The 16,441-nt window shown below is 41.4% G+C and overlaps 1 protein-coding gene across 1 annotated transcript in view; it reads right to left on the bottom strand.

Moving 5' to 3' along the window:
• The window catches only part of LOC122649912 (ABC transporter G family member 7), a 75,865-nt gene that overhangs the window by 24,681 nt on the left and 34,743 nt on the right, over nt 1-16,441 (bottom strand). Inside the window, exons 7-8 of the mRNA XM_043843172.1 lie at nt 4,967-5,243; nt 4,223-4,354 (exon numbers count right to left, since the gene is read on the bottom strand). Of these exons, the coding sequence (XP_043699107.1) occupies nt 4,223-4,354; nt 4,967-5,243 (409 nt within the window). The remainder of the gene's footprint in view (nt 1-4,222; nt 4,355-4,966; nt 5,244-16,441) is intronic.

Here is a 16,441-nt window from a genome sequence, read left to right as displayed (position 1 = left end):
GGAAAAACAAACTAAGAAACCAAGATAGGGACAAGCCCCCTATTCGTGGTAAATTACCCAAACTACCCTTGTACTACCACGGCATAGGGGCCCATTCGCAACACTCCCCCTCAAGCTGGAGTACACATATAGCAAAAAGAAATCTTCAACTTGAAACAAAAGCACAAAGTAGCTGTAGCACCACCCAGCAGCCCATCACCAGCTCAAGCACAATGGCCACCAATCAACAACAGTAAGTAAAAGAAACCATGTCGAATAGAACCAAACAGCAATGAGCAATGATAAGCGGTAGAGAACCCCAACCGCGATCAAAAGATCATATAACAGCAACAACATCACAAAATCTTCCCAAGGAAGACAAGTAGTAGATAGGCATCTTCCCAAAGAAGACAAGTAAAAGTGCAGCTTCAACAGCTACATCACAAGAAGAATCTCACAACTCTCTCAGAGGCACCATTTCACAAAAGGCTACTGTCTCAGAGGTACTATTGCGGTACTTGTACATCAGCTCGGTGCTTGTAGAATGCGGACCCAAATCACAAAGACAGTATCTGGTTGCTGACCAACCAATCAAAGACAGCATATGGTTGTTGACCGACCACATAAAGACAGCATATGGTTGCTGACGAACCGACCAATCAAAGACAGCATATGGTTGCTAACCGACCATACAAAGACAGCATATGGTTGCTGACGAACCGACCAATCAAAGACAGCATATGGTTGCTGACCGACCACACAAAGACAACATATGGTTGCTGACAAACCACTCGACATAAGGCAGTCGTGGACCAAGTAGATAAAAGTTATACTGTTGCTGAACCAAACACATAAACTCTTAATGTTGTTGTGGATACGAGCAGATGACACGTATAGATAAAAATAATCTTCAAGAATGAGTGACTGAAGCAAATAAGTCTTCAATCATGTAGAAACATCAGACTGATGGCCAGATAAATCAGACAAATTTCTAAATAATTCTTGAGCAACGCAATAACCACAAGCACCAATAATCACCAAGATAATCTCCAATCTCCCCCTCACGTGTAGCATTACACGTGGACAAATAAGGTAAAGCCAATGAAAGACAGCCGGAGTGTGCCAACAATGCCAATCTTGAAAAAAAAAATTTGGAACTCCAAATTGATATGACCGGGTCCACCATTTAATCTATAAGTCCAATGGCAATTCTCATAATTAACTCAAAGTACACACCTCAATTAAGAAAGGAGTGGCATGCTGGTAAATAACCAGAATTTTTCAAGGGCTTTTGGTAAACAAAGAAGCATTGGGATGCAATAGGAATTACCAATTATTAAGTAGGGGCAATCTTGGAAGCAAATGTAAGTGATAAATAGAAGCTGAATTAGGCATAAAGGCAAGGGCAAATTAGGAAAAAGATAAAATATGGAATATAATAAATAACGATGTCATTGGGATTGAATGGATGATATGATAGACATGGGGGACATGTGTGACATGTGACATAGGGGACAGAACTGACATGAGATAATAATGAGGTTTGAGAACTAAATAAAGTAAAAGAAACCCATCCATTCTAAACGAGATTTCTTACCAGGACAATTGTTTAGGGTTGTACAAAAACAGAAGCTTCTCAAGCCCCATCTTAGTAAGCTGAATCGTGAGCACTTCTCTACAGTGCAGAACAGCCCAAAGCAAAGAAGTCTGATATTCTATCCAGTCCCAGATGCAGCAGGACCCATCCAATCAACACTTGCTTTCTCTTGAGAGGGCTCTAAACAAGCGCCTATGCTTCTCTTGCAGCTTGTGAAGAAGCCTTCTTTCGTCAGAAGTGACGAATCAGCTGGTTCTCTTGGGGACTCTAAAACTGCTTTTTTCTACAATTCTTTCCAGGGCTGCCAAGCGACAGAATTCATCTCTTTATGTAAATGGCACCACGAACTCCTTCGGAGCCTTGATAAAGAGGGTGAGGGCAATATGGTCAAATAAAAGAAAGTAACCAAATATCTTGCTGGCTGTAGCCAAAGGGAAAGATACCACGACAGTGATCGTCTTCAACCTCACTACCGAGGTTCAAAAGTAAAAGATAACAAGACTCGAGAGACTCCAGCAGAGGTGAGAACAATAAACACCATTAGAAGAAAATAAATCGAGGCATATTGAAAACAGAAACCACAATCAGTTCTCCGACCATCGAAGGTAGCTGGTTCTGTAACTAGCAACCAGAGGCGGAATACCCAGCTGACGTTAGTAGCAGGATATCGATTAGCAGAAAATAGAATCAGCAATGTAAATAAGAAAACCAAAGATTATTGCAGCAGAGGCGTCGGTTTGTTTGGATTCAGCAAATCATGACTAGCAAACCCAGTCGAAGAATCAGGAATAAATTTCGATCAACAACAACCAGTGAATCGAAACCAGAAATTGTTACCAGATATCAATAGTTATACAACCAGCGGAACGGCCAGCAGTAGGAACAAACTTAGGCTTCAATCTTCAGCAGAACAGGTACGAATTTTCATACAAATCTTCAACGGTATATGAAACCCTAGTTCTTCTTCTTCTATAAACTATGGTTTCTTCTTCAAACTATAAACCCAAAAACAACTCTCAAAACGGCAATAACAGAGAGAAACAGGTACTTGCTTACTGCCCTGATACCATGTCACAAATCTTGAGAAGAAAAGGAAAAACCAGGGAAGAAACGATAGAACAAGAAGAGATGGGGAAGAAAAGAAGAGAACTCGAAGCACTGAGTTCCTCTCCCACAGTTTGTATTTATAATAATAACCAATTACATCAAAATAAGAAACTCATTCCTTGTCAGCCAAGAAACTAAAAATAATAAGAAACTAACCCTAACAAGGAAACTAACATAAAACGGTGGAAACAAACTAAGAAACCAAGATAGGGACAATCCCCCTATTCATGGTAAATTACCCAAACTACCCTTGTACCACCATGGCACAAGGGCCCATTCTCAACAAAACTGATTACAGAAATCAAAACCAGCACATCGACTACTAGATTCCAACACCAATAATGAATCATAACCCACTCCACTGCAAAGCACGGCACAAAAGAAACAGAAATGAGCCAAGAAGAGTTAGTGAAAACACATAAAGAGTTTAGTTAGGCACAGAAATAGAAGACGTTATGCAAATCAAAAAAACCAGGTAGTAGTCCAGGAGGGAACTACCAAAATACCAAAATAAATCGTACATGGTTTGAAGAAGATGACACAAATTGGAAACCAAAACTATGATGATGTTTCATACATGGTTTGATTGACATGCTTCTTTTAGTCAATACAATTAAGCTTTTCAAGATGGAACACTTTGAAAGGAATCTCTAGGCGGGTGCTCTTGAACACTTAATCTGTCATGGAGCAGTTCAGTTGAGCTAAAATTATGTGGACAAGTTGTCCATGTCATCCTTGACTCATGTCCTAAGTTTAAGTTGAAAAGCAATAGACCATGTGGCACAATCAAGAAGTTAATTTTGATCAAGAACTTGATGGTAAATGAAAAGTTCAATGTTGGACCATATGATTGAGTTTGGTTTCGGCTTGATTACCCCTTCCTGCGATACACCCATTGAGTTGTCGGAGAGGACCAATCAGCCCCAGCGCACTAGTCCTTGGTCAGCCCGACCAGCCCTCTATGATTAACCTGTGAGGTAACCGTTGGCATTTAGCTTAATAATTACATTTCTTTTCTTTTGGATTATATTGTGGCATAAAGCCCGGCATATAGCTCGAGGATTATACGGTCGCTCCCACAGGCATCCAACACCTTAACCCCTGTTGGCAAGGGTGCGTAGCACGGGTGATGAAACTCTAGCCCCATGAGTATATGTCAGAAATTGCTAGGGGAGAAAAATCAATCAACCATATGGCAGGTCAAACAGTTGTGATGGGATGCAAAAACAACATTGTCGACAAATTCAGAGGGAGGTCCATAAAAACCAAAGGTTGGATTGGACCCTACACATGGTAGAAATAAACCATCCACCTAAAGATTCCTTCCAAGGTGTGCCACGTAGATAAACTTTTTACTCCAAATTATTCAAGCAAAAGATTGGCGATCATACTGTCTCCAATTATGACCTGAATCAGAGTTACCAAAAATCAATCTAAATTAAAATAACATCATATAATACATCTATGTAACACATCAACCATCAAGTGATCAAGTAAAGATTTCGAGGGGGTGGGGGGAGAAAAGCATTGGTGTTATACCTGGAGTAGTCCCATTCTGTCTTGTATAGATGTTTGAGATCTTCCCATTTGCCAAAAAACTGACCCAAATATTATAGCTGATGCAACAGACATTCTTGCCCGAACTTTGTTTGTAGGACCATCGCGAGAAGCCTAAGCAAAATATCTTAGAACATAAGCACTGACCAGATTTGATTGTGATGATTGGAGCTGGAGATGATTATTAAAATGTAAAAAGTCTTGAGTATCAACTACATGACAAACTGGTTCTGAAAAATTCTGAATCAGCAATTTTTTTATAATAACATGACATAATAAGAAATGACTGTCCTAAATCCCAAGCAAAAGCATGAAATTTCATTTTTAAGTACAGAAGCAAAATTGGTGGTCAAGTCATAATGAGATGATTACATCATTTTTTCCCTTTTTCTAAAATATTCAGAAGCTTTGAATTCCATGGTTGGTAATTTCACCTTATCGATGCACCTTATGAGTGACGAATCGAAGGACTTTATAATTACACAGCAGCAAGAAAGAAATATGAATAAAACTGTCCAAAGACCTTATAAAAGCAGCTAAAACAGTATGAAAGAAGGATGTAGAAATTTGGAGTCATTTTATTTCATACTCAATTCAACTGAGCCTTGACCAAACTTCCTGGGGCTAGCCACAAAATTTGAGTGATTACTGAGAGTAAAGGCAAATAAGCAACACATATAAATTACAAAATAAAAATTTTGAGTGGGTCCAAGGAAAGAAAATAACCTGCGTCCATGCCCGTTTCAGAAGCAACCAGAACTGCCTCCACCAACCAACCTTTCTCTTGACAACAGATTTCCTTCCAACCCTTGTGGTGTTCTTAAAGAATTCACTTCTGATAAGGGGAGTTACATAAAGAATAGTCGACGTCCTCTGCGAGAATGCCTCAACAAGACCTTCAATCCTCTTCTGGGAAGAGTAGACAGTTTCAGAAGAAGTGTAGTCAATAGATATGAGATCAGCCAGAAACTCAGCAGGATTAATATGGTCTGGGCATGGATATCTGTTTAAAAACGTCAATTAGCTAGTTCTCCCAGAAATTAGCAGTAAGAATTGATTCAAGGACACTAACAATAGCTTTACGGAATATTTCCATCCATGTAGAATTCAATTAATAAGCATCTGCAGAAAATCCATGCATGTCAATAATAAACCTTGTAAAGAACATCCAAGTAACAGGAAAAATTGGATTGAAAAACGTTAGAGGAAAATAGCTCAAGCCATAGCCACAAAGGCTACGACTCCTTAAGGTGGGATTATATCAATGATGCTGTGACAAAGATGAACTTTCGCTCTTTCATCGTCAATTGGGTGTGTCAATGTGTCTCTTCAGCTCACATCTCTATCATTGTAAATGGGAGCTGGGCTGGATTTTTTTATAGTACAGTGGGTAAGGCCAAGGTTTGAGATTTCTGTTTCGACCTAGGTTTTGACCCTGGTCGAAACCGAAACATTTCAGGTTTTGACTGAAACTCTACAAGTTTCGGCTGGCCATTTCGGTGGTTAAATGGCCATATTTTTTGTCAGAAACTTCAGGGAAACTCTAATTAGGTATTTCTAAACATATTGAAACCTTTAGATTGTTAAAAAAAGCACAACCAAAATGTTAGGTTGGTTTCGTAGCCTAGGTTGGTAGCGTATGCTGTACCCTGCTATATACTTTCTCAAATATAACCTATTCTACATATAATTTATTATTAGGATACACAAAATTTAATGAACAACTATAATATACATTAGGAATAAAGAAGAACCATTTAATATTACACAATGTCAAAGTGTTACAAGTGGTACAACCAAGGTCAAAACACCCCTACAAATCCGTTCCTCCAACTCTATGTTAGTACCACATAGAGTTCCGAGAAGGCTCACATGTTGACGGATAAAAAGAGGTGGGAAACTGGAGCAGCCTTATGCCGAGGGTAGGATCGAGCAAGGTCAAGGAGGAAGAAGAACACTCAATCACAAGATTGGAACTCGCAAGCTCCTCTGAAACTCTCCAATGGAGGTCAAATTCAATATTAATCAAACTCTGCCTTTCCTTATTACAGTAGATCCTTTTATAGGATTCCCAAAGCCCAATCTCAATCCCTAAGCCTAAGATTGAGTTTTACTAAAATAAGAACATACCAAATAAAAACATAGCATATTAGGTAAAAACTAATTAAGGATAGGATTAGAAGGGAATCAACTGTAAATCAGCCAACCAATCTTTGATTGCAATCAACACCAAATTAGCCAATCAATCCTTGATTGCAATCAAATACCAAATCAGCCAAGCAAGGATCCTTGATTGTAGGCCATGTTGAGCTCTTATTCTCTCAGATCTTCTAAGGATCTTTGGGTGGTTGAGCTGGACTTCCACGCCCTCCACTACTGCCTCTATGCCTACATCAGAAACTTGTGAGGGTGGGTCCCACATGTTGTGGGTTGGGTTGATAAGGAAAGGAAATAATGGAATATGCATTTTGTAGTGGGGTGGGATTTAGTGGGAGAGAGACAAAATGGACATGGGGTGGGATTCCATGGGAAAGAAAGGAAATAGGAAGAGGAGAGAGATAGACTCAAAAGTAACTTTTCCATGAATAGTGCCAAAGACTTGCCAATTTGGTAGGACTTTGAAAGTGAATAGGGTAAGAAAAAGAGGGATGCCAGTATGCCACCTCACCAGACAAGAATAAATGCATTTAATGAATTTGTCTAGAAGTTTCCCACCCCATCTAACCAAACAGTCACATATGTGGTAGTTTGTGGGAAACAAGTACAAGTTTCCCACCCCTTTTACCCATTTCCACTTTTCTCCGTCAAACAAACAGGGCCTAAGAGAAAAAGAGTATACCTCTAAGTTTGAATTTTACACAAATCTTGCTCAAACGAGGCAAATTGTCATTGTAGAGGCATTGTAATAGTCCCAAACACTTCGTTCCATCAAGAAATGTAGGTGATTTGGCAAAAAATACAAAACCTATATTTATTTTTTATTTTTTATTTTTAGTTTTTCCCCTCTAACAGGTGAAACCACTTGAAACTCTTGAAATGGATCGAAATTTTGACCTATTTCGATCAAAACAGTGCTTTTATATGCACTGTTCTGTACCGACACCGAGTTGAAACTGAATCCGAACCGAAATTTCGGCCGAAATGCCCAAATTTCAGCCGAAACCCTGCTTCCATACTGAGTTGCACGGCTGAAACTGAAATATTTTGTGAATTATTGGTGGTTTCGACCAAGATTTCGAACTATGGGAAAGGCAAGGGCGCCCAATGTCCCCTACCTCTTCACCCTTGCCATGGAAGTGATGTCCAGATGTATCCAATCCAAGGTGGATCAAAATCTTATCTCTTTTCTCAAAATGCAAGGCCATTCAATTATCTCAACTAGCTTTTGCAAATGACATTATGGTTTTAATAAAGGTAGATTCTTTTTCCTTGGAAGCAGAGTTGGAGGTTTTAAATTCCCTTCATGCTATATCAGGGCTAAGAGTTAACAGGCAGAAGTCTAACTTGTTCTTTGTTGGTGTTTTAGAGGATACAAAACAGAAGCTGAAGTCTATATCTGGCTTCTCCTCTGGGTCATCTTCCAGTCAAGTATTTGGGTCTTCCCTTTATTTCTTCAAAATTGGTTATTCATCATTGTTCCCCTATTTTGGACAATTTCCAGAAGAGACTTCAACTGTGGAAAGCAAAGCTCCTTTCTTATGCGGGCTGCCTGAAGTTGGTTAGATGAGTCGTGCAAAGCTCCAACATCTATTAGACCGGTGTGTTTGGTTTGCCTCAATCTGTTATTCAAAGCTCGAGTCTTTAATGAGTGCTTTCCTGTGGAAAGATACTGACAATAACAAGTTCCTACATTCAATTAGCTGGGCTTCAGTCTGTCTTCCTAAGGAAGAGGGAGGGTCTGGGGTTAAGATGGATCAAAGAGGTCAATCATGAGGGCAATCTCAAGTTGGTTTGGAAATTGTCTGAAAAGAAAATAAGTATTTGGGTTGATTGGATCTATTTCCGATTCCTCAAAAAGAACTCCTTATAGATTGTTTCCTGCTCTTCTGATTCCTCATGGGCTTGGAGGAAAATTTTGAACTACAGGTCTCTGGTGGCAGATGTTATTAAGGTAAGAATTGATGATGTGGATTCTACTTTCCTTTGGTTGGATAACTGACATCCGCATGGAATGTTGATCAACAAATACGATGACAGAATTAGATTTGATTTGGGGAATAATGGTGTAGAGAGATTTAAAATTAGGGAAAGGCTTGGATGATCTATTCATCCCAAGCACCTCTTTATTTATAAGAATAATGAAACAGTAAAAATATGTACATGAGCAATGTGGGACTAAACCACATACAAAACAAATAAACTAACAAAGGGAAAAAGGTCTAGAATACCCCCCACGGTATTCTGGCCCATATATCTAACACTCCCCTTCAAGTTGGAGCATATATATCATGCATGCCCAACTTGACTAAGATAGGATGAAACAGCTTGCTACTCAGTCCCTTAGTGAACACAACAGCCAGTTGATCAGTAGAGTTCACAAAGGGAACACAAATGAGGCCGGCTTCAAGCTTCTCTTTGATGAAATGTCAGTCAACCTCTACGTGTTTAGTGCGATCATGCTGGACAGGGTTATGAGCAATGCTAATGGCAGCTTTATTGTCACAATAAAGCATCATGGGAAGATGGACAACAACACCGATATCCTGCAATAATCCTTTAAGCCATAGAAGTTCACAAATGCCTTGGGCCATCGCACGAAACTCAGCTTCAGTACTGGACCTTGCCACAACATTCTACTTTTTGCTACGCCATGTGACAAGGTTCCCACCCACAAAGGAACAATAGCCAGAGATAGATTTCCTGTCAGTAGAACCAGCCCAATCTGCATCAGTATAAGCTTCAATCTTGAGGTGACCATTGGGAGATAGGAGGATTCCCTTTCCTGGAGCAGACTTCAAATACCTCAAAATACGACGGACTGCATCCATATGAGAGGAATAGGGATCATGCATGAACTGGCTCACCATACTTACAGCAACTGCTATGTCAGGTCATGTGTGGGAAAGGTAGATTAGTTTGCCCACTAACCGCTGATAACCACCCTTGTCAACAGGCTCACCCTCTTTCTCCCTAAGTTTTGTAGTAGCTTCCATAGGAGTATCTAAAGGATGATAACCTAGTAGCCCTGTCTCAGTCAATAGATCAATGACATATTTTCTTTGAGAAAGAAAGATGCCCTTTGAAGAGCGAGCAACTTCTATCCCTAGAAAATATTTTAGAGGGCCAAGATCTTTGACCTCAAACTCACGGCCAAGGAGAAGCTTCAAATCCCTGATTGCAGCACCATCATTACCAGTGACCACAATATCATCCACATAGACTATGAGAAGAGTAACCTTGTCACCAACTCGTCTGATAAACAAAGTGTGACCAGCATTGCTCTGCTTGTAACCTGCTGAAATCACAGCCTTATGAAATCTGCCAAACCAAGCCCTAGGTGACTGCTTTAACCCATAAAGAGCACGCTTCAATTTACAGACCTTGCCCCTAGTCCTGTCATCAGAGAAGCCTGGTGGAATGTCCATATATACCTCCTCCTCAAGCTCCCCATGGAGGAAGGCATTCTTTACATCTAACTGCTGAAGATCCCACCCAAGATTTGCAACACAAGATAATAACACCCTGATGGTGTTGAGCTTTGCCACTGGTGCAAAGGTCTCCTAATAGTCAACTCCATAAGTCTGAGTGAACCCCTTTGCAACCAGGCGTGCCTTAATCCTATCCACCGAACCATCAGCCTTTTGTTTGACCACGAAGACCCCTTTACATCACACTGGTTTTTTCCCTGGAAGAAGAGCCACAAGATCCCACGTATTTGTTTTGTGTAGTGCCATCATTTCTTCCAACATTGCTGCCTTCCACTTTCCATCTGTAGATGCTTCCTGCCAATTTTTAGGAATCGAGATAGAGGAAAGAGAAGATACGAAAGCACGAAAAGAGGGAGAGAGAGCTATAAGAAACAAAACGAGATATGGGATGTAAATTGCAAGTCCTAGTACCTTTGCGATGAGCAATAGGTAGGTCGGAAGAAGAGGGATTACCAGGAGATGTAGGATCCGGGTCTGGAGCCGACAATTGGATGGGTACTGGTGCTACAGTGGGTTGCAGCTACCCTCTGTTGGATATGCCCCTTGTATATGTGAGTATGTTGGAGTTGTCAATTCTCTTCTGAACTTCACCAATAGTTCTCTGGACTGGAGTCAGCTCCCCCTGGATAGGAACATTAACAACACTATTTTCTATGGTCTCCCCCTATAAAGGATTCCCATCAGGTGAGGGAGGAACAGCCAGAGGACGTTGGGTATTAACCAAAGTAGGATGGGCAGCATCCAAAAGAGGCTGGGCAGCAGCCATGGGTGGTAATAAAGAAGGGACAGCAGCCGTGGGTGGTAAAGAAGGCTGGGCAGTAGCCAGAGGAACCTCAGGTAGAGGAATCTCAAAAGGCACTTCTTCACTAGAACTCTCCCCCTGAAGAGGTGGCAAAGAATAATAAGAAAGGGACTCATGGAAAATAACATCCATACTAACCATGGTACGGCGGGAAGGAGGATGGTAACATTTATAACCTTTCTGGGTTAGAGAATAACCCAAGAAAATACAACGGAGCCCCCGAGGTTCAAGTTTGCCTAGAGATTTAGTATCTCTAGCATAACACATACAACCAAACACCTTGGGAGGCACAATAAAGGAGGAATTACCCATTAAAATATCAGAGGGGCTATGGGAGTTAAGAACCCGAGAGGGCAGCCTATTGATGAGATAGGCCGCAGTGAGAACCGCATCCCCCCAATATTGAGATGGGACATTCCGCGCAAACATCAAAGCCCTGGCCATCTCTAACAAGTGGCGATTTTTCCTTTCTGCCACACCATTTTGGGCAGGGGTATCAACACAACTAGTTTGGATGAATGATGCCATGATCATCCAAATATTTTTGAAATTGGGATTCTGTATACTCTGTTCCATTATCACTTCTCAATACTTTGAGAGTAGCTTGGAACTGAGTTTGGACCATTTTATAAAAGTGCTGAAAACATGAAAAAACCTGATTTTTTGTGTGCAAAAGATACACCCAGGTGTTCCTAGAATGACAGTCAATGAAAGAGACAAACCAACGATGACCAGAAATAGATGTTTTACGACTAGGGCCCCAAACATCATAATGCACTAATTGAAAACAAGAAGAACTCCTTTCATTTGAAAGTGGATAAGTTGAACGTGTCTGTTTGGCCAGAACACAAGCCTCACAAAAAAAGTCATCCTTAGTACGAAGGGTGACCAAACTAGGAAATAAATGAGCTAAAATTCCTAAAGGGGGGTGACCTAACCTAGAGTGCCACGGTAGAGTTCAAGAGACCATGGAGTTCGGTGTAGCGGAGAAGGCAATGGTGATGGAGAGAAGCGACCGTCATCAAGCAGGTACAGCCCACCGTGCACTTTACCCAATCCAATCGTCTTCCCAGATTCCAGATCCTGAAACACACAGTGAGAAGGAAAGAAAGTGACTTTGCAGTTAAGATCACGGGTAATACTACTAATGGAAAGAAGGTTAGTTGTAAAGTTAGGAATTTGCAAAACAGAAGACAAAGGAAAAGAGGAAGTGCAGTTGATGATTCCTTTTCCAGATATGGAAGAAAGGAAACCATCAGCCACCTTAACCTTGTCTTTCCCAGAAGTGGGAGAATATCTATGAAACAAACCAGAGAAACCGGTCATATGATCTGTAGCTCCAGAATCTATAATCCAAGGATGGGAAGCTACAGAAGCACAATGACCTCTAAATGGAATACCTGACTGGGCAAAGTGTGAACCTGAAGGAGCAGAAGAACTGGCAGGAGCTGATGTAGTAGAGGCAGCAACAGAGGAAGACCTTAGCATACGTAGGAAGGCCTGTAGATCATCCTGGGATAGACCAGTGTCAGTAGCTGGGGCTGCAGTAACAATCTCAGTCTGATGGGCCTTGGTCTTTGTCTTTGTCTTGGCAGCCCTTTTAGCTTCAAAATCAGCCAGTTTCCCATGAAGTTTCCAACACTTCTCCTTGGTGTGATTGGGTTTGTGATAGTGCTCACAAACAACAATCCCTGTAGAAGAATCACCAAGAGAAGCAGTGCCACTAGGTGCAGGAGTGGCAGGGGCAGCAGCCTTGAGAGCTGATCTATCAGTAATGGGAGGGTGCAACATGGCAGCCCTACGGTTCTCCTCATAGGACACCAAGGCATAAGATTGTTCAAGTGTGGGAAAAGGCTTATGGCCCAACACCTGAATACAAATCTGATCATACTCAACATTTAAGCCAGCCAAAAAATCGTAGACCCTGATCTTGTCCACATGCTTCTTACAGGAAGCAATATCAGCAACTGTAGTCGGGTGAAAGTCAGAGAAGTGGTCCAATTGTTGCCACAGGCTGCGTAGAGTAGCACAATACTTCGAAACTGAAAGTTCACCTTGAGTGGTATGAAGGACTTTCTTCCGAAGTTCATATAACTGGGCATCATTGCCAAGCTGCCCGTAGGTTTCCTTGCAAGCAGCCCAAATCTGTGCAGCTGTGTCTAGAAGAGAAAGTTATGCTGCAAATCTGAAGTCATAGAGCCAATCAGGTAGGACATGAGAACACCATTATTGGCAAGCCACTTTTCCTGAGCAGGTCCTTGTTCAATAGGCATGACACTAGTGCCATTAATATGGCTGGTGAGACCACGGCCAGCAATGGCAAATGAGGCAGATCTGGATCATAGAAGGTAGTTTGAGCCATCAAGTTTAATAGGATTGGGTGGGAAGTTGTGGTAGTCTGTCTTGCTGTGGCCATCATGAAGGGGCTGATCCGTAGTAGCTGTAGAAGAATCACCCATACTGGCAGCAGATAAACCCAATAATACCTTGAATTGAAGATCTGTAATAAGTCTCCAAATAGCAGAAACAGCATACAAGTAGCAACCCTAAATCGATATTGGCAGGGTTTTGAAAAAAACCCTGAATTGCTAAAATCGATGAAGGGAATAAGAAGACAAAAAATCTGCAGTGAAGTGGTTGGTACTGAAGTAGAGGAACCCTCTATAATGGAGAAAAGATCCTGCAGAATCAGAACCAAAGTGCAGCAGCCGCAAGCAGCCCCACACCCAAAGTCGACAATTGTCCAAAACCCTGAAGATGGAGATCGATTGGGAGTGGGGGTCTTCAATGAAGGAGAAAATATGCTGAATAGATGCTGGAAAGAGTGCTGAAGAAGCTCCAATAAGTGAAGAACAGCCTGCAATATGGTAGGGGCTGATCTCCAAAAAAACCTTGAAGACTTCAATACGGCAGGTAGAGTCCAGCAGCTATTGAGCAGGGATTAAATCATGGAAAAAACAGAAAAAGAGGTAGGGAGGGGCAGCAACTAGGTCATACGACCACCTCTTGTAGTGCTGCCCTTAGTAAAGAGGGAGAACCAAGGAGAACCAAGGAGAAAAGAAGGGAAAAAACGATGGAGGAGAGAAAATGGAGGGAAAAATTCGATGGGGTTGGTCCCTAATTCGAAATCAACTCTGATACCATGTAAAGAGATTTAAAATTAGCGAAAGGCTTGGATGATCTATTCATCCCAAGCACCTCTTTATTTATAAGAGTGATGAAACAGTAAAAATATGTACATGAGCAATGTGGGACTAAACCACATACAAAACAAATAAAATAACAAAGGAAAAAAGGTCCAGAATACCCCCCACAGTATTCTGGCCCATATATCTAACAAATGGCTTGTGAAATTATGTCCATAGCCCACTTTATTTATGTTGAAATCCTTGAATAATGGCTTGTGAACACTGTGCCCACAGCCTCTTTATTTATAATCAGAGATCATTACAATAAAGGAAATAAAATCCTAGTCAAATCACATGTGCAACATGTGCATAATGAACCTGGACAGTTTAATGTATCCAGGTCCGGGTCATGGATCAACGGGTAATCCGTTAACATTCAACACTCCCCCTCAAGTTGGTGCATACATGTCAAACATGCCCAACTTGCTATTTGCTAACAATAGAACAAAATAATTTACTACCAATTCCCTTAGTAAGAATATCAGCCACTTGATCACTAGATTGAACAAACCGACCACAGATGACCCCTTGCTCCAGCTTTTCCTTGATAAAGTGCCGATCAATCTCAACATGTTTGGTGCGATCATGTTGGACTGGATTATGGGCAATGCTGATTGCGGACTTGCTGTCGCAATAGATTCTCATTCGAAGGTCAACTGCCATTCCAAGATCTTGGAGAAGTCCTTTGAGCCAAAGAAGTTCGCAAATGCCTTGTGCCATGGCTCTAAACTCAGCTTCAGCACTTGACCGAGCAACCACTGCCTACTTCTTGCTTCTCCAAGTAGTTAAATTTCCTCCAACATAGGTACAATATCCAGAGGTGAACCTTCTATCATCAGGGCTGCTTGCCCAATCCGCATTAGTATAAGCTTCTACCCGGAGATGACTATGTGAGGAATATAGGACTCCTTTACCAGGAGAGGACTTTAGGTACCTTAGGATTCAGTATGCTGCCTCCAAGTGAGAAGAGTGAGGATCATGCATAAACTGGCTGACTACACTTACTGTAAATGCAATATCTGGTTGGGTATGAGACAAGTATATCAATCTCCCAACCAACTTCTGATAACTGCCCTTATCAATAGGGTCACCATCCTTACTCTTCAAGTATGTGTTAGGTTCCAGAGGTGTATCGGCAAATTTACGCCTAAGCATCCCAGTGTCCTTCAATAAATCGAGAGTATACTTTCTTTAAGAAAGAGATATACCTTTAGCAGAGTAGGCAACCTCTATTCCCAAGAAATACTGCAACCTGCCCAGGTCCTTGACCTCAAGCTTGGTACCCAAATAGGTCTTCAACCGCTGAGTTTCTTGTTTATCACTTCCGGTGATCACTATATCATTTACATAGACAATCAAAATAGTGATATGCTGTCCCACCCTTTTAACAAATAGCGTGTGGTCAGCATTGCTTCGCTGATATCCATTAGCAACCATAGCTCTATGGAAACGACCGAACCAGGACCGGGGAGACTGTTTTAAGCCATACAAGGCTTTCTTCAATTTGCACACCTTTTCCTGAGTGTTTGGTGAGGCAAAACCCGGAGGTATCTCCATGTAGACATCTTCTTCCAACTCTCCATGTAAAGAAGGCATTTTTCACATCAAGTTGTTGAAGATCCCAACCTTGATTCACAGTATAGGAAATGATGACTCTCACTGTATGCATCTTTGCCATAGGAGCAAAGGTTTCTTAATAGTTGATTACTTGGGTTAGAGTGAACCCTTTGGCAACCAACCTTGCTTTATACCTTTCAACTGAACCATCAGATTTATGCTTCACAATAAATACCCATTTATAGCCAATGGGTCTCTTTCCTGATGGAGGAATTACCATATCCCAGGCCTGATTTTTCTCTAAGGCACGCATTTCTTCATGCATTGCATCCTTCCATTTTTGCTCTGCTATTGCTTCCTGCCAATTGTTAGGAATAATAATAGAGAATAATGAAGACACAAAGGCATGGAAAGAAGGAGTAAGGGAGTTGTAAGATACAAAATTAGAAATTGGATGTTGAGTACAACTCCGCTTTGGCTTCCGAACAGCAATAGGTAAATCCAGACTGGGATCATAAGGAGGCTTACCAGGAGAATGAGTGGGAGAACTCGGAACAGGTGCTGATTGAGTAGGTAGTATGGTAGTGGTCTCTTTGTACAATGGTCCATGAGGAGGAAAAAACGTCCCCTGAGAATAATTCTTCAAATCTTTCTCCCCTTGAACTGGTTGCTACTCAATCTATCCCAGTTCTTGTTCTTGACTTGTAATCCCATCCTCCAATTCCACAGAAGAATCCTCTATAACAGGTACATGAACATCCAGAGGAACAATCAGTGGGACCTCTGAATCTGCACTTATGATCTCCCCCTGCAGAGGTTCTGGTGATGAAAAGTAGGCCTCGGATTCACGAAACACAACATCTATGGTAACAAATATTTTTCTGGTTGGAGGATGGTAGCATTTGTAGCCCTTCTGAGTAGCCGAGTAGCCAAGAAAAATGCACCGAAGTCCCTTTGGGTCGAACTTGCCATGAACATGGTGGTTTCGGGCAAACACCACACAACC

The sequence above is a fragment of the Telopea speciosissima genome, chromosome 2, assembly GCF_018873765.1.
Source record: "Telopea speciosissima isolate NSW1024214 ecotype Mountain lineage chromosome 2, Tspe_v1, whole genome shotgun sequence".
Lineage (NCBI taxonomy): Eukaryota > Viridiplantae > Streptophyta > Magnoliopsida > Proteales > Proteaceae > Telopea > Telopea speciosissima.
The sequence above is the reverse complement of the archived record's forward strand: the minus strand, read 5'-3'. Positions and strand labels throughout refer to the sequence as shown.